Source organism: Eutrigla gurnardus (genome assembly GCF_963514095.1).
Source record: "Eutrigla gurnardus genome assembly, chromosome: 23".
NCBI lineage: Eukaryota > Metazoa > Chordata > Actinopteri > Perciformes > Triglidae > Eutrigla > Eutrigla gurnardus.
The window spans coordinates 17,851,225-17,871,858 of NC_139934.1; the positions used below are offsets into that span (position 1 = coordinate 17,851,225).

Genomic DNA, 20,634 nt, shown 5'->3' on the forward strand with positions numbered 1-20,634 from the left:
GCATGTTTACTTGAAATAATTAAATATTCTATTATCAAAGTAGACTGCGATTATTTCATTTTTGATTCAAATTGGCCATATAAATAAATATGCCTATATTCTTAATATCAACCCGATCGTCAATGCTGGAGGTCAGGTGTGCTTTTTTACAGATACATGTGCGGGTACTCAAATTGTGAAAACTCTCTGTCCATGCCTCTTTTTTTGTTTACCTGCACATTTATGGCCACCAGGGGCGCTCATTCTCAATTCCTTTTATATTTGGTCTGTCAGGCCACCGGAAGTGACCTGTCAAAAAACCGGAAAAGACTACCGGTTTTCCAAGCTAGGTAACAAAAAAATAAATAAAAAAAATAACAACAGCGGATTATTGGATGAACACATCAAAGTGGTGTATTTAAAGACAGGGAGCTCTGTTTATGCAAGGTAAGCTAAATTACATAGTGCATGTGTTCTAAGTTAGCATCTTAACAGCACTCTTCTTCCTGACTTCAGCTTGCTTGTTAAGCTGAGTTGGACAGATTCAACGTTAGCTTTTTAGCTAAACTGGCTAGCCGTTGACTCAAGTCTGCTGTCTAACTGAACCTATTTAGATGGCAAATGAAGCCTTATCCACCCAACGCTAAGTGATTGAAGACATTTTGTGAATTGCGGATGTCCGTGTTATTTTGAATATAGCTCAATATAACAATGTAGAAACATTAAAGCAGAATTGTCAAATGTCTCCCTGTCGCACTGTCCACCCTCTTCTGGAGTCATGCTGCTGGGAGTATCAAGTGGGGACCATTTAGCTGATATATCGTTTTTGTGAAAGTATAAAGACGGCACATTTCATTATGCTGGCACCCGTCTGACCCTGTAAATAACAGTACCAAGCCAAGAAATATTAGCTGAAGTTAGCCACTGTTTGTCAGCTGGTAAGAAATTGGTGAATTAAACGAGCCCATTTTTAACATGTGAGTTTGTTAAAGATGACGTTATCGTTATATAATGTTTAAGCAGATATATAAAAGAAAGGCGAATAACGCAGCCACGTGAGTGTTAAATAGTTCTCGTTATATAAATGTTGGTCAGTAAATTGATGATCTCATCGCTATTAAAGGGGCGCCGTGAAAAAGTAGCAAGCTAACAGCCATGTGTTTTCCGACAGCTAGATATTACCCTCCCTTTCTCAGTTCAAATCAGCTGTGACGATTTGTGATGCATCATTAGGATCCCTCCCTGATACCCAGTCTTGTGTTGCCCTCTCCTCTCTCCTGAAAAGAGGAAAGGATATGAAAGCAAAGACAAATTAGCACTCGAGCGTTATCTTTTGTACTGAAGGAGGTGAAACCATCTTAACTTGCTATTATGGCTTTGAACAGGCGACATTCCTATACCCCCAAGGTGAGTGACATGGACACACAATATTGTAATAATATCTAATTTATTCATACATTTTAATCTCCTTTGATGCACTCAATCAGTAGAAGTCATTCCATTATAATGGCTAACCCTATAGAAAGTAAATGTTTGTGGCACTCACCATGCAGTGGATTCACTTTGTTGTATATCGGGTCCTCATCAGATAAAATCAATAGTAATTTGGGTAGTGCTGATATCTTGATGGAGAAGATTATATTTAACGCATAGCCAAATTTATGTTCACATGCATCTGAAGTAGTATTTAATCTCGAGGAGTCGGCAAAACTCTGCTACTCTGGTCCTGCCATAAGGCTTTGATGAACCCTTTCTATCTATCAGTGTTCTGCCCTGTGGTCTAAAACTAAGGTAGCGTGAATTCACATGTCCTTGCAGCTCCATACAAGGATTGGACTCTACTCTGAATGAGCATCTTTGTGTGAGCAAGGCAGGGAGGTGACTTGTTGATGGGAAGTCTTTTGTGGTTCATGACACATGACTGGGTGCATGAGTGTGTTTGCCTCAAGACTCTCTTATCATTGAATATTTTTTATTTCTAAGAGTCTTTATAGCTGAATTAGGGAGAATTATGGGTCCATTATTGTTACACATTACACATAAAACAATACAGTTTAATCAGGTATTTTGCAGATTAATATAAAATATTATTTGTCCACCAAATTCCTACCAAGCTGTCTATTTGACCAAGATTAAGATACAACAAAGACACAATTCCTGAGGAATTAAGAAATGTAAACAATAAATTATCTGGTTTGTAACGACCTCACACACCTTCTTCACTATCTCTCGTCCTTCTCCCACCTAACCCCTCATTCCCATTGGCATCCAACCATCCTACTCTCTCTCTCTCTCTCTCTCTCTCTCTCTCCCCCCCCCCCCCCCCTATTTCCTCCCATGCATTTCCTAAATCCTCCAGCTGACCAGCCCACTGATCAGCAAAATGAGCGCCACAGGAACGGTGGAGAGTACTAAACCTCCAAAGGTATGTCACTTTTCAAAATAGACACAAGCAAGGACGAAATGGATAGAAATAAACAAATTACAATCAACTAACTCTGATGAATTACAGTCTGCCATCTTGTCTCTGCTCCTCCTCTCCTAGATTGGCTCTGTAGTGGAGGTGACAGGGAAGGGTCAGCGTGGTACTGTTGCCTATATCGGTGCCACCCTCTTTGCCTCCGGGAAATGGGTGGGCGTCATCCTGGATGATGCCAAAGGCAAGAACGATGGCACTGTGCAGGGAAAACGCTACTTCACCTGTGAGGAAAATCACGGGATATTTGTCAGGCAGTCTCAGGTTAGTGGCATAAATATGTTGTTGTGATGTAAGGATAAATGACTGTATACTTTCATTAGTATGGAAAATGCAAATACTTTATAGGATGTTTGAACGTCCTGCCTTTTTTTTGAGTTTATGATACAAATGAAACATTTTTGCTTGTTCATGTCCATGTTGTCCTGACCACATGATTCTCTGTACAGCTTCAGGTGGTGGATGATGGCTCCTGCGCCACCTCACCAGAAACTGAGTCAGGCCCTTCAAAGACACTTAGACAGAAAGGTGAGTGTGAACCAAAGCTGTGTTGGAAATTCCTACTTCACTCAAAGAAATTAATAATAACGGATAATATTTGTATATTTGTTCCCCCAGACATTCATGAGACTCCCAGAACAACCAAGCAGGTAGACAACCATTACTTGCACTTCATTGCTTTTTTTGTCCGTTGTCAGTTCAGAAACTATGACTTGGCTTCAAAGATGTTTTATGGATCTAAGAAATATGGTTTGTCCATATATTTAATCCTTCAAATTAATTACTTCCACTTTAAGTCAGGCTGTCTTGTTGTAGCAGTTACAGTATATAGGCCAATATATTTTGAACAAGATTAATCAGAGCAGTAAATCCATTTCAAAGAGTGCTGATATTACTTTCCCCCGTCTCTCTGACTTGTCCTCTGCAGTGTTTCCTGACTAGAGGTGTTTTTTTTCTGCAAAACTTCCTCAAATGTTCCTCTCTTTGCTGTAAAATGTAAATTAGTCAGCCTTTGGGTTGGCTTCTAATTTTTTTTATGAATACCTTTTGCAGACACCTGCGAACGTTAAGAAGGTAGAAATATTTAAATTCAACACATTTGCTTTCGCCTTAATCACACTAACACGCCACCTCCCCTTTTGTTTTTATTTGACCCTTTTACATGTCGACGCTTGCATGGTTTATTGCGATATCTCTTGTCATTTTCACCGCGTTTTCTCTTGTATTTTTCTGTGGCCACACTTTATTTCGTACACCTGACTTTGTTGTTTGTTTGCACGCTCATTTAATTTTTTTTTTATTTTGGACAAGGCATCCAGCATGCTCTTTTGGAGGTGAAATTACCACCGTTGCAAGGCCATAATGATGTGTCTTTGTCTTTCCTGTTGACCAGTGACATTTTGATTTTGTTAACACTGGTAATTCTGCAGTCAACAAGAGTAACTTTTCTTTCAAATGGTGTGAAATGAGGCATGCATCCTTAAAGTTATGGAGTGGATATGAACTAACAGTGGGTAAGCTGCTTATGTGCTGCTAATCTCCTATCTTGCTTTACCACTGGATGTGTGTGTGCATATCCGTGTGTGTGTGTGTGCGTGTGTGTGTCTGTCCCTCTCTCTGCAACCCAACCCTCCAGTCCTCTACCCGCCGCTCTGCCAAGGTGAGCTTGTCTACAGCAGACAGGGGAGGAAAACTCAATGATTCAAAACAGCAGTTGATTCTGAAATCTTTCTTATTTTGTTCACTTTTTGGTGGGAGCTTCTGCTTGGCAAGTAAAAATCAAGGGGACATCTTCAAATGTTTGACATTCTTCCAAAGGCCATACATGTTTGTGTTGTGTGATAAGAAGTACACAGTTGTTCTCAAATTACAGCTGAGAAGACAAACAGGATTGCATTATTTTGATAAAAGTATTAATAACATTTTAAATGATAGACTCCTCAGTAAGCAATTCTCCACATTTCTGCCGCCGATGAAGGTTCAGTTGCAAAGTTTTAATAGTCCTTTGGTAACATGGCGGCATTGGATACAGTGTAAAGATATATTGGACTATTTGGAGAGTTAGATTGTAGTTTTGTATTTAACAGAGTGTAAATGGTGCTGTCATTTGTGTTAAAGTTACATGTCATTTATTCATAAAAATAATATTTATCAATACTGCTGCATTGGAAGTTTTTAGTATTTAGTGCTTTCCGTGACCCTTGAGACTATGATCAGAATGTTAAAACATCAGAACATCAAATGGTAATGCCGATTCTGTCTTCTAATGTAAAGCACAATATATATATTTTTCTATTTTCAAACTGATTTTCTAAAGCTGCTTGTACTTATACTACTTATAATACGGTAAAGAGGATTTGTATTTAACTTTGTAATAATAATGTGTATGAATAAGAGATACCACAAGGTTTCCTTCTGTAACATCAAGTTAACTGTTTGACAAATAGCTCATGAAAGTGCTAACACAGTCTCTATGATCACACTGTGGCAGTGGAGCACTCCGAGTCGCCTCACACCTGCCACCTCCCTCCCTTCCCTTTTGGTACGTCCCGCCGGCCGCTCCAGCCTCATGGTACGATCTGTCATATCAGGCTACCTAACCTGTGAGTTCACTGGGAGTGAAAGCTGGTGATATGTTGGTGCACAGATGCAGGGCTCTACCAGATAAATCAACGTGGTGTCTGTGTGAACTTGGTCAGCCTCCCTTGTGAGGGACACTGGGAGGAGAGCTGTTGGGTCTTTGGCAATGCATGGGGTCAGAAAGATTCCCTTTCAGCACATAAGCTGTTGTAAGATGAATCCAGCGTTACAGCATGTGACACAGGGATGTTCACTACACGACTGGGTTCATCACAGATGTGTGTTGGTGAAGTTCTTGTTGTGTTGATTGGATTGTTGACTGACGTTCAGTTATCTGACACCATGCCATCTTCCCTTCCTTCCTCTGTTTTCTCCCTCATTTTCTCCCTCTCCAACACACCCGTCTTGGTCAACAGGCATCTCGTGAGAGCTTAGCCTCCTCTTTGACAGGTGATGTCAGTGAAGCAGGCCAGCCCCCCCACCAGGGTGCACTGGGGGCTCCTGTTATGCCTCTGCCCAGCGGGTCGCCTGCAGCAGTGTCATCTCCGGTCCCGGCTACTCCAAGCAAGGTGGGTCGCTGACAATGAGAAGAGCCTATTTTAAAGCCAAAGATACCCATAAAGACATCCTCACATTTCATTTTTTCATGTGGAATTTATTACAATATCAACAGCACATCATATCAACATGTATTCTCTTTGCCAGTATGTCATATCTCCATCATTTTGTTTCTGTTTTCCACTATATTCTACACCTTGTCCATTTCATCCATGTTTCATGGTTTGACCAGGTGGAACCTGCCGTTTCCAAGCAGGTAGAGTTTTCTAGTGGCTACATGCATGCTGATGATACCTGGCATGAGTTTACTAACAAACTCCTTAGAGGGCAGAATGAACTTCAGCACACATTCTCAATACTTCAGATTGGATTTGTAATGAATTATGTGGTGATGATGCATGGCTTAACTTCCCGAGACCCAGAATGAAAGACTCCACCATTGTGTTTTGGAGTAAATTAATTATTCTGTTTGTTAATCTTGATGATAGGGTCCTGTTGAGGTGGAGTCAACAGTCACATTTATTTTATCTGCAAATGAATTTGGGGAAGCTAAATTGACATTCCTCACCATCTGGGATTTGTGGTGTTGGGACTTGATCAGTGTATTGTCTTTCTTTACTTCCTTAAAATTCATTCTTTGGACATAAGTCAATCCTCCAATGGCAGCACATTTAAACTGCACCCTCCACTTCTCCACCCGTCCACCCTTCTCAGGAGGAGGAATCGATGCGAGCTCAGGTCAAGGACCTGGAGGAGAAGCTGGAAACGCTGAAGATGAAGCGGACGGAGGACAAAGCCAAGTTGAAGGAGCTTGAGAAACACAAGATCCAAATGGAGCAGCTTCAGGAGTGGAAGAACAAAATGCAGGAGCAGCAGGCCGACCTGCAGAAACAACTCAAAGAGGCCAAGAAGGTACAAAGGAAAACAAGTACTAGTTATTTGTCTGTATTATAGCATTATCAATATTTACAATATAATGTCAAGATTAAATTAATACAACTTGTAGGATATGAAATTGTTGATCTTTTTCAAGCCTGTAAGAATGAATGAAAGCAGCAGCTCCACTGTCTTTCTATATGGCTTTCTAAAGTTGAATGTTGTACCTCCTCCTCCTCCCAGGACGCCCGTGAGGCACAGGAGGCCAAGGACCGCTACATGGAGGAGATGTCGGATACAGCAGACGCCATAGAGATGGCCACACTGGACAAAGAGATGGCTGAGGAGCGGGCAGAGTCACTGCAAGTGGAGGTGGACACACTGAAGGAGAAAGTGGAGGAGCTCTCCATGGACCTGGAGATCATTCGACATGAGATTTCAGAAAACGGTTCGTATTCTCCTCACTAATCCACAAAGGCCTCTTTCTCTCTTCTTTATTTGTGCACTGCTTTCCTTCACTGCGTTTGCTTTTCTCATCCTCCTGCAGGCTCAGATGGAGCTGCATCAAATTACCATGTCAAACAGCTGGAGGAGCAGAATGGCAGACTGAAGGAGGCGTTGGTTCGGTCAGTCCGATGACTCAACTTCTAACAAATGAAAAGAAAGCACTTGTTTCCATTGTTGTTGATATGTTCCTTTTCCCCGTCAGGATGCGTGACCTGTCTACTTCAGAGAAGCAGGAGCACGTGAAGCTGCAGAAGCAGATGGAGAAGAAGAACACTGAGCTGGAGACTCTGAGGGCTCAGAAGGAAAAACTGCAAGAGGATGTCAAGCAGGCGGATGCTACTATCGATGAACTGAAGGAGCAGGTAAAGTCCTAAAAGAGGAGGAATGTGACAGCAGAGAGGATGGTGTTTCTATGAGTCTCTGATGCTGCTTTCTGGAGATTACATTATAGTGATTATATCAAAGACACCAAGTCAAAGTGCCTTCAAAAGAAACAAGGACTGTTCTTCTTAGTTTCCCATTTCAGAATGGAGCTGTACGATTGAACTTGTGTGTGTTCGTGTACCAGGTGGATGCTGCTCTGGGCTCAGAGGAGATGGTGGAGAACCTGACGGAGAGGAACCTCGACCTGGAGGAGAAAGTCAGAGAGCTGAGAGAAACTGTCACTGATTTGGTTTGTTCAACTCCATTCATGATACCTGTCTTCAGTATTAAAACCACTGATGTTTCTATTTCTATAACTACAGTCATACTATGTAAATATTCACAAATAAGATTCTCATTATAAGGTACATTTTGTACCTAAATAATGGTAACCAGAAAATGAGTACAAAGGTTGAATAAGCAGACTTAGATAAAAAAAAAAGAGGATATTTGTCTGATGTTTTTTTCTGTACCAATAGGAGGCCATCAATGAGATGAACGATGAGCTCCAGGAGAACGGCCGGGAGACAGAAATGGAGCTGAGGGAGCAGGTGGACCTGAGTACAGCAAAGGTCAGAGAGGCTGAAAAAAGGGTGGAGGCTGCCCAGGAGACTGTAGCTGATTACCAGCAGACCATCAGCAAATACAGAGACCTCACCACCAGCCTGCAGGTGGGTGGAGCGACCCATGCTCAAGGAACAGATCAGGATGACCAAGTGGATGCCCTGACACTGTGTGTGCTTTTACTCTGCATCAGGAGGCCAACATGGAGCTGATCAGCCAGCAGAATGCAAACGCTGAACAAGTGCAGCAACCGCCTGCTGAACTATTTGACTTCAAGATTAAGTTTGCAGAGACCAAGGCTTATGCCAAGGTAGGAAACCTTCATTTGTTATCAAACAATGATGACTTAATGACTTTTATACCTTTGACCTTTTCTTCTAACCCATGTTTAGGCCATAGAGATGGAGCTGAGGAAAATGGAAGTGGCCCAGTCAAACAGACAGGTATCCCTCCTCACGTCCTTCATGCCGGACTCCTTTCTCCGTCATGGTGGAGATCATGACTGTATTCTGGTCCTCCTGCTCATCCCCAGGCTCATCTGCAAGGTGAGAAGCCCCGTGTGTGTGTGGAGGTGCATTTGTGGGAATTGGACAAATGGGTGTGCAAGTGTCCTGAATCCTGATCACTATTAATCCTGTTATTTTGCTGTGCCTTCATTTGTTTCTCTAATGGATGCTTGTGTACGTGTCCTTCCCCTGGCAGGCTGAGCTGATCAGTAAACAGGCCCAGGAGAAGTTTGACCTGAACGGGAGCTTGGCCCCAGGGACCGGACTCAGGGGGCCTCCGGGAGAACAGCGCAGCTTTGCCTCAGGACTGGTCTACTCCCTCAACTTGCTGCAGGCCACGCTGCACAAATATGAACAGTGAGTACTGCAGCCTCATCACAAATATGGTATTATCAGAGAATGTGGAATAATTGTGTCCAGTCTGTCTGCAACCAAAGCAGAGGTTTTTTTTACAATACAGTTTGTCCTGAATGATGATGTTTATTCTGTTTGTTTAGGGCTCTGAACACGTGCAGCGTGGAGGTCTTTAAGCGCATGGGAACCCTCTACTCTGAAATGAGCTTCCATGAGCGCTCTCTGGATTATTTCATCGACCTGCTGCATAAAGATCAGCTCGATGAGACGGTTCAGGTGGAACCTCTGACGAAGGCCATCAAGTACTATCAGGTAACAAAATAACCGTTCTATATTTAACAACCAAGTATTCTAAAGACAACGGCTCATTTGACATCATGACTTCCATTGTGGATTTTAAATTTGTATTGTTTGGACATGGGTGCAAGCGTGTCTCCTCGGTGTAAAGACATTACACAAATAGAACATTTTAATCATTTAGTCATTTGAATTGAATATAATCCTTTCTTAAACAATGTTTCTTACTGTTATTTTGTCTTCCAGCAACTGTACAGCGTCCATCTGGCAGATCACACTGAAGACTGCACAGTGCAGCTGGCTGACCACATCAAGGTACTTTCAGCTTCTTTGGCAGTGTACCTTGACAGTTTTACTCCTAGTACAGAGTAAAAAATGTTATCCCCATGATGAGCAAAGTCAAACAGCAACATGGTTTCCTCCCTTCACTCATCCATCTCTCACCTCCAGTTTACCCAGAGTGTGCTGGACTGCATGGGAGTGGAGGTAGCTCGTCTGCGGGCGTTCCTGACGGCGGGGCAGGAGAGCTCTGGCCTTGCCGTCCTCCTGAAGGACCTGGACACTTCCTGCTCTGATATCAAACAGTTCTGTAAGAAGATCCGCCGTCGTATGCCTGGAACAGATGTAGCTGGAGTACCCGCTGCTCTCAACTTTGGACCACAGGTATGGAAACCAACATAGTGCATAGGCCAATAAGTCAACCAGGGACTAGTCTCGATAACAGGAAGTGAAGGCTCAGGATCAACACCTGGAGGAAGGAAGTCAGACTTGAATCCTCCCCTTCTGCTTTCTGTGTCTCCATTCTCAAACTCCCTAACAATCGGGAAACAACAGCAGCAACCTCAGAGCTAGCAACTATGGCAGCGGCATGCTCCAGTGACGTTGACTAGACCAGACTATGTTTTTCTTTTGTTTTAATAAACGTCTCGTCACTCAGTCCACATACATGTTTTTAAGCTTTATGTGGAGTTTTGTGGGGAATCAGACATGTTAATGACGGGGCTCGACGTTCCATCCAAACAAGTTTCCTATCGACGGCTTAGCACCGCCCACGGCCATTGTGATTGGTTGAAAGAAATACAGCCAGATAATTTGTTTCCCCAATCCAGGAGATGTGATTTACTGTAGCCAGGCTAACCAGGGAGGGGACGATGTAGGATGTTGTCGTGGGTCATGATAGAAAACCCTTACAATAAGGTGATCGTGGTGAATTTCCATTGTCGGGATAATTGTAAATATCATCACGAGTGAATAGAAAAGGCTGTCCAGCTGGCTTTCATGTAGAGAAGTGAAAATAGAGCCTGATTTAAAAACAAAAACAAAAAACAATAGGCCTCCAGGAATTATCCAAAAGTTGTTTAATTTGACCTTTACGATCTTCAAAATGTTAATTAAGGTCATTCCAGTATGTTTTATTGTCTTTTCAAGAGTTTTAATCATAATTTGATGATTATCAGAATAATATCATGAATCGCAATTATTTTGGCCAGAAATTGTCATGTTGTCCCACGCCTAAAGTGAAATAAGTGAAGTAAATGTGACTGACATTGTTTCTCGTGTGGAGGTGTCGGATGCGCTGACGGAGTGCCGGCGCCAGCAGACCCGTGTGGTGGCTGTGCTGCAGGAGGTGGCTGCAGCTGGAGCTCAGATGATCGCTCCGCTGGCAGAGCAGGACGGGCTCAACGCGCTCACCCTGGAGGATATCGCCTGCAAAGCTGTGGCACAGGTACTTTCACTGACGATACCCCCGACACATTAACAAGGAGCCATTTGTCCACCCTTGTTAGTGGATGGGATTATTCTATTGAGAATTTTAATACAGTCATAAGTGTACTGAAGTAAGAAGCAGTAGAAATAAAGCAAACCAGTAACACTGTGTGTCCTGAGTTTGGGGTGGTCGGTGGTCGGTTCTCGGTTGCAGATGTGTTATTATATGATCTAAACGACAGTCTTCCCTGTTAGGTGTACGGTTCTCAGGGCCTGAGCGGTCCAGAGTGCCTGCGTCAGTCCTGCAGCTCCATCATCACTACCATGAACAAGATGGCCACAGCCATGCAGGAGGGAGAGTACGATGCCGACAAGCCACAGAGCAAGGTGTCTGCATGCATTCACGTTCTCCTATTGATGGCTCACATCATTTTACATTGAATTCCAAGCATATTTCTTCCGCTCATCATGTCTTTGATCCTTCACATCCTCAGACTCTTCCAGTGGAGATGAGGGCCTCCACCGTCAGGGCAGAGATGACTGACGCTGAGGGTCTGGGGGTTAAACTAGAAGACAGAGAAACGGTCATCAAGGAGGTCAAGAAGTCCCTCAAGATCAAGGTGACACTCAGCGTTTCTCCGGGACGCATTCTCCTCACGCATTCTCTCTGTGGGAAACGGAATTGGAAACGTAACAGGCGTAATCATTTAGCTGTACCTCCTCTCTTCCCAGGGCGAGGAGCTGAGTGAGGCCCACGTCCGTCTGAGCCTGCTGGAGAAGAAGCTCGACACCTCCACCAAAGATGCCGACGAGCGGGTGGAGAAGATTCAGACCAAATTGGACGAGAACCTAGCTCTGCTGAAGAAGAAAGAAAAGTAGAGAAGAACTGAACACATTCCAACACATTTGCACTTCTTATCATCTTGCGTGCTCACCTTTTCATCTCGCCTTCTCATCTCCAGGGAGTTTGAGGAGACAATGGATGCCCTGCAAGCTGATATTGACCAGCTGGAGGCAGAGAAGGCGGAGCTGAAACAACGCATTAATAACCAATCGAAGATGACCATTGAAGGCCTGAGAGCCCCACCTGCCTCTGGAATTGCCTCCATTGTTCAGGGATCTGCAGGAGGTGAATGTCTGTGTGGTTATGGTCACTTTTTGTAAGCAGCTGGCTGTTCCTGTAGTTTGTGTGGTTGTTCTACTGCAGCAGCACATGTGTTATTCCTACCACACACCAATATTCTCCAAAAAAACCTGCACTAGCACTGGACGCATCATGATTGGATGTCTCTCACCATCCTCCCTTCAGGTCTGCCTCCCTCCCTGGCAGGAGCAGTGGAGGTGGTGGACTCCCCTCTCCTCAGGCAGCAGGTTGAAGCCCAGAGACTGGGCATTAAACACCTCAAGAATGAGAACAACAGACTCAAGGTACACTGGTGTTGGGTTAATGTTATTATGCCAATAATAATAATTATAATAATAATATTGACTTGGAGTATATCTCACTTGCAGGCGGAGAAGATGAGAGCCCAGCTGGCCTCCCTGCCTCCACTCTGCCCGCCCAAACTACCACAAGCGTCCAAAGAAAGCTCCATGCCACCAGACGGCCTGAACACCGGCATCTATCGCAGGACTGACCAACTGCTGGCAACCCTGCTCAAGCTGAGTTCAGAGGTGAAAGTGGTGGACATCACAGGAAAGACGGCAGGTGCGTGTCCCCGTTTGTGGACTTTCCTCTCCTGCTCTGTTCAGCAGCGTCCTGCTTCATGTTGTGTCTCTGCTCTCCCTTCATCCAGTCAGTGCCGGGGCCCAGCTGATGGAGCAGACGGCTCGACTGCACAACCTCAGCGACGCTCTGGACAAACTCAAGGTTACACCTTCACAATCATCATCTGCTCTACTCACCGTGTCACGAAGCTGACGGCAAATCTAAACCTTTGGAGCCTCTTCTGTTTCAGGGAGAAGTGGCTGAACATGTCGTGTCCTGTCAGTCCGGAGCGAAGGCTTCCTCCGACTTCGCCACCTTCCCTGTCTCCTCTTTCGTTAAGGTAGAACTATACCCTACATACACCACAAGTTCCAACATTTCACTCAATTTGATCTTTTTGTAGTCGTAAGATTTCAATACTTCAAGAAATGGCACGTTAGATGTGTAAAATTCTATCACATGTACGTATGTGTGTTGTTTCCCAGGCCAAGGAGGAGAAGCAGGGAGGAACTGTGTTTGTGGGACGTGTTGCCATCCCATGCACCCGTGGACAGGAACAAGTCCACCGTCTTGTCCTATCACAGCAGCAGCTGCACAAAGTGCACCGCCTCCTCATGGCCTAAACATATCATTCACCCTCAGCCATCATTGACGCTTGACACTTTTCTTCTTTCTCATTCCAGCTTCTAGTTCTACTTTCTTTTTATTTATCCCTTTTTGCTTTTCACCGTTCTCAGGAAATTGTATCCAGTATTTGCAAAGTTAAGACAATAGTACTAATAAACTACTAAAATTGAGGCACAGCAGTAACTTTATATTGACATAAAATGGATTGGTGTTTTGAATGAAGTTCAACTGGATTTGACTCCTGAATGTCACATTATGAAGGCGCCGTGTTTTCACTGAAACTCTATGGGACGAGGCAAAGCTCGCAACGTCAATTTACTGTACTTGCATCTATTGATATTTCTTTCCCTTTGTATCTTTCGTATTTGTAATAACAGACAATAAAAGCAAGCAATACACTAAAGAGCATGAAATGTTGTCTTTGTCAATTTTGACTGAGTTATTATACCTGTATGTCATCTGTAGTCTAATATGCGAGTCTACTGCCAGTTCACTCACATTTTATCAAATATATTAATAGAATAGATATTCCCTTCATCAGTAACTAGCTAACGTCTTGCTTAGGAAGGCCCCTAACTGAAGAAATGACCCGGCAATAAAGAAGTGGCTGCCATGATAAGAACTGGTCGAACTCTAAATCAGAGATCTTCAACAGGAGAACACCTAGAGGGTCTGCAGTTACTGCAGGGGGCCCCCAAAATGATTTGATGCCAAACTTTTTTTCTTCCAAAAATTTTAAATCTGTCCAAAAATACACCTTAACATAAATACAATCTATATTAACCAAATATAAATCTTCCTTTATGTTTAATATGTTGTGAAATTGTGATGTAAAAAAGCCAATATAGAATTAAAATACGAATTTGTCAATTATAACTTTTTTCCAGATTCCGTTTTATTTTTCCCCAATTCTGTGTTTTCAGTTTGTATTTTTCCATCAGATGGCGTCTCATTATGTGGTGGATCGATCAAACCCCAACAACTCTATAAGAACACTTTAGAAATGTATTGGAAAAACCATTCAAGAAACATTCCACAGTATTTGATCAGAGAAAGGGCTTCAAATTGGTTATTAAACAATACATAATCTCTTTTTGCTGCAGTTTAAATCATAAATTCCATCCTTTGGAGAACATAAGTACTTTTCAGCTTCACATTATAAATGAAAAAAGAAAAAACATTCCATCCTCGTTGTGTCAAATAAAGTGTATCACCAAACTTTTGATGTGATTTATAACCCCACACACAGACCACACACACAAGAGTATCTGAAAGTCTCTGGAAGTTTCTTCAGAATTAACCACTAGGGGGCGTTAGAAATGCAAAGTAAATATGGGGCGTAATACAAACCACACGATACATCAGACATTCATTGTTCCAATCATTTCAAAACATTGCAAATGCAAACAAAGGTGTGGCTCACACAAAATAGACTGTAAATAAATATAGTTTCCTCAATGCAATGGCTGAACAATGTGAGCAAAGAGTAATGCAGGTGTGCTGTGCATATATATATATATATATATATATATATATATATATATACATACATATATACATATATACATATATATACACATATATATATATATACATATATAAAAAAAAAAATATATATATATATATATATATAAAAAAAAAGAAAAATATATATATATATATATTTTTTTTTTTTTTTTTCATTTTATTTTAAATGGACGTATGTGTGGACCCTGGTGGACGGATCCAGGTCCAGGTCCTGCTGACACCTTAGAGCCTTTCTACGGGACTTTACAGGCTCTCCGACGGTGAAGTGGAGGCTTTATTAGTCGCAACTTTGCGTGTCTCTTAACTTGATCGGTGGTTGCTATGCTGGTCTCCAAGGGCGTCATTTTCACTTGATCTCAATGAATTGTGGGTCGGCGTAATCTCCTTTCCTTTGGTAAAGGAGATTAAAGGAGATATGAACGGAAGCACTGAAGCTCCTCTCCTTAACATTGAGGTTGCTACCAGCTCTCATCACATCGGGTCATTCCTTCCTTTAGGATCCTTCTTAAGCAAGAAAGACCGCTGGCGTCATTCTGAGCCCCGCGCTCGTCTTTTCCTAAATCCTGATGAGTTCTCCTCCCATCTTTCCTTGACCTTGTGGCATAATACATTTAGAACTGTAATAAGCGATTTGATTGAAAACAAATCAAAACGATCCACTTGAATCAACTTTAATAAAACAGCACTGAACACAAGTGCAGAATTAAAAATGCTTGAAAACATTTAAAACTAAAACAAGTTAATATTCAACAACTAAAAGACAAGCGCTTTACAATAGAAGTAAAATGACTAAAATATGTGCGTGTCTGGACTTTGAGTGAAAATAAAAATCAGAGTGAACTAAGCCATTTGGGGATTAATGCTGAGTTAGAAACAAAGAGCTGCAGGTGAGACTGCGTCGATAACGAGTGGAACATGAACGTATCTGACTCTTATAAGAAATCCCTGCCCCAGGGCCGACTGGATCTGTGATTGGTGTACGGAGCATAGTGGGTTCTGACACGTCGTCGACTCCTCACTTTGCGTTGATGGTGCCATCCGGATGGCGGCCTCGAGTCCAGACCTGCACGACATACAGCACATGTTGGACATGGCCGCTCAAAGACACGTCCAATAAGTAGACGAGCAGACCTACAGATACATTGAAGCAGCACAAATGGTCTTGAGTGAAAAATCGCACTCTTACTACTTCTGAGGGGGGCCGATGGTTGGTTACGTGTCCGTGGAGGGGGGGTGTTCTCAAAGTCCAAGAAACCAACGGGGAGGGAATCATCAGAGAACTCCTCCCGGTTGCCGCCATAATCCACCGTTGATGGGTGTCGCCCTGAAGGTGAGACGGGGGAGGAGGGGGTGACTGTGGCAACGTCTTGTCTTTTTAAATGACTTCTACTTCACAAAAACCTGACATTAACTTGATGCTTTAGTTGCAATCAGTCATTATGAAGGAGCTAGAATATGTTCAGGCTAGTATTCAAACATTTTAAAGAGAGAAACAAGTAGTTTGTTTGTGTGCATGTTGGAATAAAAATAGTTGGAGGAGGGTAGTGTCAGGGGAACGCTCTACTCCACAAGAGAATCCAGGAAAGTCTAATCTCATAGTAGATGCCAATTCCTTTTAAAATCCCCTAAATCTCCCAAAGCAAACATTCAACAGGGAATATCACTGAGCATTATACGACGACACCAATCCAGCTGGACATCAAGTGTATTAAACAGGTGACTAACCCAGACTCATGTCAAGTATTTTCATCTTGAAAGGTCATGGGGTTATTGGGACTTATTTTAACAATATATTTGCTTGCTCTTTTTTAATCAGTCAATAGAAATAATCCAAAATAATAATGACTTACCTGTAGGTTTGGAAGCATTTCCATTGGAGTGCTGAGCAGTAACTTCAGTACGCTCTAAAAAACAAAACAAAAAACAAACATGCCGATCCAATCAAATAAAATGCTTAAGAAAATAAATAAATTAGCGCCTTGTGTTTGTATGCGATATTTAGCATATGAATTCTTGACTTATGGCAAAAAATGTTTGTTTGTTTGTATGTTGCCGGCGTGGGGGCAAAAAAGTCATAAATGCATATTTTCCTTGCAAGAGTTGCCAGAGGAAGGTCAGCACCTGAAGAACAAACAGTTCCCAGTATTGCATTATGTCTAAACCACATCCCGCCTTACAGTGAGTATTCATGTACTGTGTGCATACTGGTGTGTGTTCCTCCTCACCAACAGCACCTGGACTGGGCAGAATAACCCCCCAGGCCTGTGCAGAGTGCTCTAAAAGCAGGGAGGTTATCTTGCGGTGGACGACGGCGTTCCAGTGGACTCCGTCCCTCGCACGATGTTGCAGAGAGAAGCGGAAGTGGAAGTGCAGGTCGAGCACATCCATCCCATAGGTGTCAGCCAGAGTCCCGCTGTAGAAGTTGGCGTCAATCACATCATAACGGAGATGAGAAGCCTTGAGCTCAATCTGAGGTCGAGGAGGGAGAGGACAACGTTCTGGTATGGACACATGTTTTGTCATGTTAATTCCAGATGTTCAGTGATGAAGTACCTCGGGCACCAGGAACCCGCCCCGGATTCTCTCTCCTAAGGGCATGGTGAGGTTCCACACAACCAAGGTTTCCTTCGGCACAATCCCCCTCAGCTCATCAAAGAACCTGTGTAGGTTGTCCCTGTAGTGATCAAGACTATTGGACCCGTATCTAAAATACAAAATAAGACAAACAGATTCATGAACAGATCAATTATGCACAAACTAATCAAGAGGGATTTAGGGTCACCTTACAGCAGGGGACAGGTCAGACAGCAGTGACTGTAAGAGATTATGGTCCTTAGAAAAGCTGATCAACAGCTCGCTGTTAAAGTCACAGTCAGCAACATTTTTTTTTATCATATTCACTGAAGCCGACACTATGCTCCGATAGAACAACATAAATCATCCGGTTTTAGAAAAAAAGCATGCCTCTACGTGCACGTAGAGCCTGTTGTTTGTTTTACAACAACAACAACAACAACAACAACAACAACAACAAATCAACAGCGCCCGGATCATCCTGTCCAGTCAGCACGCAGGGCTGTGTTCGTGCACACACAGAGCCTCTCCCCCTCGGGTCGTTCCACTATCACAGGGGGAGGTGGAGGGAAGTAGCAACAAGCTTCCAATTCCTCGTTAAAAACCGAAACGAGGAGGTCGAAAACAACCAAGGAAAAGAAAACACCTGTGGAAAAGAAGGAAAAAAAGAAAGATGGCGACGGTGCCCGTGATAAAACCAGAGTCAACATCGGACCCGCGTTTCAAAGGTGGCGTGATCTAAGGGATTTCAAAGGGCACGAAGTCAAGGGGAAGGAGCTCGGTGGCCGTGGGGGAGGAGCGTGAGAGTTGTCAACATTCAAAATCTGACAGAGGGCCCTCGATCCGCCGGACTTACCGACTGGGACTTTAAAGCAAAGGTGGGGATGACAACAGTGAACTTGATTCATTAGATCTCAACCCCAACCTTTTAGAGATGTAAACCGTTTCTGCCAATCCAAACACACACCTCCTATCTCATCACCCACAAGCCAACACAGTTAAGACTATTATATATGACAGGAGCTGGTTGTATCATCACCTGCGATTAGATTAATGCATGCAAGGAAGAGAATATTAGAAAATATTAAAAAAGGGAAAAATATTATTAAAACATATTCTGCTGCTTGTTTGTTCAATATGTAATTTAATTCACCTTTTAAAGTAATAAATTATTAGTATCAACAGGTGTGGAGCAGAGGTCTCTCCCTGAATCCCTCTAACCACTTTAAAGTGGAAATGTTTCCATGATTAACAGATCACCATAATGAGTGAATCCTTCAGCACACGCACCTTGAAATATCCCAAACGCAGGAGTTTAAAATGATCAGATCAGGTTTCAAGCCCTGACGGAAGTCTTCCAGGATGCTCTGCATGTAGCCGGAGTAGATGCGCGTCACAAAGTAAAAGCGAACCAGGTGGTGGTCGGACTGAAACTGCCGAACCTCACGGTACTCGGTTCCATTGTGCATTTGACCTCGACAACCTCCTTCCACTAGGCAGTCCTGTTCGAAGCTCATCTCACCCTGAAGCAGAAAAACATTAATGTGAGAACAACAACAACAACAACAGGAGAGGCATGCACAAGCTGAAATAGAAAGACATGTTAATACAGCTTGACCAATTAAAAACAAGCAGAGCTCCAAGTGGAGCAATGTTGCTACGGCAACTTTCTCCCAGCTTTAATTAAGACTCAACAAAACATTGATGAATATTTCTTCACAATGCATCTTTGTACGAGTATGAACACTTGCCTTGGTCTTGAGTTGGCTTAAAGTGAGACATTTGTCCTTTTGCAGCAGCAGAACCAGGTCCTTGTACACAGCCCTCTGAACTGAGGGTGAGAGAGAGCATCAGTGCACAGATCCCTTCTGACTGCTGACACATGGACAGCAACTAAACCACCTGAAATGTGAGTTCATGTGTCTGCCATTCAAGAGGAATTATTTTATTTTCTTAAAATGAAATGTGCTGCTGCAAAATAAAAAATAAACCTATCTGTTCCTTTTTTATTTTGAGAGCTAGAAGGTGAAATGCATGTCCTACTCACTGGAGTCTCCCAGCACTACTACGGCCTTATTGTGGAGCAGCTGGCAGGCCTGCTGGTGGCTCACATGCCTCTTCATCTCCTGTTCATTACAAAGCCAAACATGTTTCCATTAAAACACCGTGAAGCTCAAAGCTCTACTGAACGTTACGCATGGGGGCAAGATGGCTGCCAGTAACGTTGGCTTCCAAAGAGCAGTTTATCAGTTATAGATGACTTTGAGCCTCAGCTAGTAAAGTTAATGGCGACGAAGAAACCCACTCTTCTGGTAGTTGATTAGCAAACAGCTACGTTAGCATTGGCGCACTAATAGACTAGCATACTGTTTAAAATAAACATGAAGCACATTACTTACCTTTCTTGAATTTAAGGGCAAACTGTAGCCGTATGTAGCAGAAGCTAACTTACCCTGCTTGTTGCCAAATGTCCCTTTTTAAATCTAACGTTACCTAAATACTGGAATCTGAACGTTGACACTTCCAGACGGCTTCTCCACCTTTATACTGGTTAAAAACTCGACTCAACTCATGGCAACGTTTTCGTTTTATAATTTCGACATTAATATGTTTATTTTAACTCACCAACGTTAATGGACAATACCGTGTCTCCCCAATTAGATGACGCTTTTAAAGACTATAGGAATCCGCAGTTTTTGTTCGCGCCTGAAACCCAGTCTCGCGAGACTCATTTAAAAACATGAGATCAAGTGAAATGATATAAAACTAAACATGGCTTTTGATAGACGTTACTCCGTGATTAGTAAACAAATGTCAAATTACTGATAGTTTGTCAAAAAGCAAAATATTAAATGTAAAATAAATTACTAACATTAAAATTAGATTTGCCAAATATTTCATATTTTAGTTTTATATGATGATATAATACTTCAATTTCTAACAGAAATGTAAACATGTTTTAAATGTATCGCCATGCATTTGCTTGTGCATAATGTATCCGTTAGTTATTGATGAGTTGATTAAACACAAATTAAGGAGCTAACCAACAATGCGAGATATGGGGAAGAACTCAAATTATTAGGATATGATAAAGAAAGACAATTGAATTGCATGACTTCTTAACAAACAATGCACACAATCATGTAACACTTTTTCAGAGTTCTTTGCTCCGAGTTTGATGGAGAAACAAATGAAAACATGGAAAACATGTTGGACAATTCTACTAATTGCAACAAAAGATACCGTCAAATAAAATCCCTTTTAAACAGTGACTGTTAGAGAAAAGACTACAAACAGTGACCTAAAAAGACTGTCGTGACCCCTTTGCCTCTCGAAACAGGCGCCTACTGTTCAAGACTGTTATCAAAGTT

The 20,634-nt window shown here is 42.5% G+C and overlaps 2 protein-coding genes across 8 annotated transcripts; one reads left to right on the top strand and one right to left on the bottom strand.

Moving 5' to 3' along the window:
- The first annotated feature begins 286 nt into the window (after positions 1-286).
- Positions 287-13,580, top strand: LOC311009489 (dynactin subunit 1-like). 7 transcript variants are annotated; one of them, XM_084003695.1, is made up of 31 exons: positions 287-426; positions 2,339-2,404; positions 2,525-2,719; positions 2,905-2,983; positions 3,074-3,105; positions 3,509-3,529; positions 4,947-5,027; positions 5,452-5,604; positions 5,826-5,849; positions 6,308-6,505; positions 6,713-6,917; positions 7,017-7,095; positions 7,179-7,338; positions 7,545-7,649; positions 7,879-8,070; positions 8,157-8,273; positions 8,356-8,508; positions 8,666-8,826; positions 8,967-9,135; positions 9,367-9,435; positions 9,571-9,783; positions 10,685-10,846; positions 11,083-11,214; positions 11,322-11,447; positions 11,560-11,702; positions 11,790-11,956; positions 12,137-12,255; positions 12,340-12,535; positions 12,624-12,697; positions 12,786-12,875; positions 13,021-13,580. In XM_084003695.1, exons 2-31 carry the CDS (start codon positions 2,363-2,365, stop codon positions 13,156-13,158), a joined length of 3,795 nt encoding a protein of 1,264 aa, XP_083859821.1. In that variant the 5' UTR covers positions 287-426; positions 2,339-2,362; the 3' UTR covers positions 13,159-13,580. The 7 variants fall into 7 exon arrangements, with proteins under 7 accessions (XP_083859821.1, XP_083859819.1, XP_083859820.1 ...); XM_084003693.1 differs by lacking the exon at positions 287-426 and adding an exon at positions 1,317-1,386; XM_084003694.1 differs by lacking the exons at positions 287-426; positions 5,826-5,849 and adding an exon at positions 1,317-1,386.
- Positions 13,581-15,543: 1,963 nt separating this feature from the next.
- LOC311008887 (PC-esterase domain-containing protein 1A-like) lies at positions 15,544-19,762 on the bottom strand. Its single transcript, XM_084002832.1, has 9 exons — positions 19,663-19,762; positions 19,311-19,389; positions 19,015-19,094; positions 18,554-18,786; positions 17,243-17,393; positions 16,915-17,158; positions 16,540-16,593; positions 15,876-16,013; positions 15,544-15,752 (listed from the first exon to the last, which is right to left on the bottom strand). The coding sequence occupies exons 2-9, from the start codon at positions 19,384-19,386 to the stop codon at positions 15,622-15,624; spliced, it is 1,107 nt and encodes a 368-aa protein (XP_083858958.1). The 5' UTR covers positions 19,387-19,389; positions 19,663-19,762; the 3' UTR covers positions 15,544-15,621.
- Positions 19,763-20,634: the final 872 nt, after the last annotated feature.

Coding starts and splice junctions, on each gene's coding strand:
- LOC311009489 (XM_084003693.1), top strand. CDS start 1,351: ATGGCTTTGAACAGGCGACATTCCTATACCCCCAAG. Junction 2,720..2,904: donor TATTTGTCAGGCAGTCTCAG/GTTAGTGGCATA, acceptor TTCTCTGTACAG/CTTCAGGTGGTGGATGATGG. Junction 12,256..12,339: donor ATGAGAACAACAGACTCAAG/GTACACTGGTGT, acceptor TCTCACTTGCAG/GCGGAGAAGATGAGAGCCCA.
- LOC311008887 (XM_084002832.1), bottom strand. CDS start 19,386: ATGAAGAGGCATGTGAGCCACCAGCAGGCCTGCCAGCTGCTCCACAAT. Junction 18,787..19,014: donor TAAGCCAACTCAAGACCAAG/GCAAGTGTTCAT, acceptor TTTCTGCTTCAG/GGTGAGATGAGCTTCGAACA. Junction 17,394..18,553: donor TGCGTTTGGGATATTTCAAG/GTGCGTGTGCTG, acceptor TTTGTATTTTAG/ATACGGGTCCAATAGTCTTG.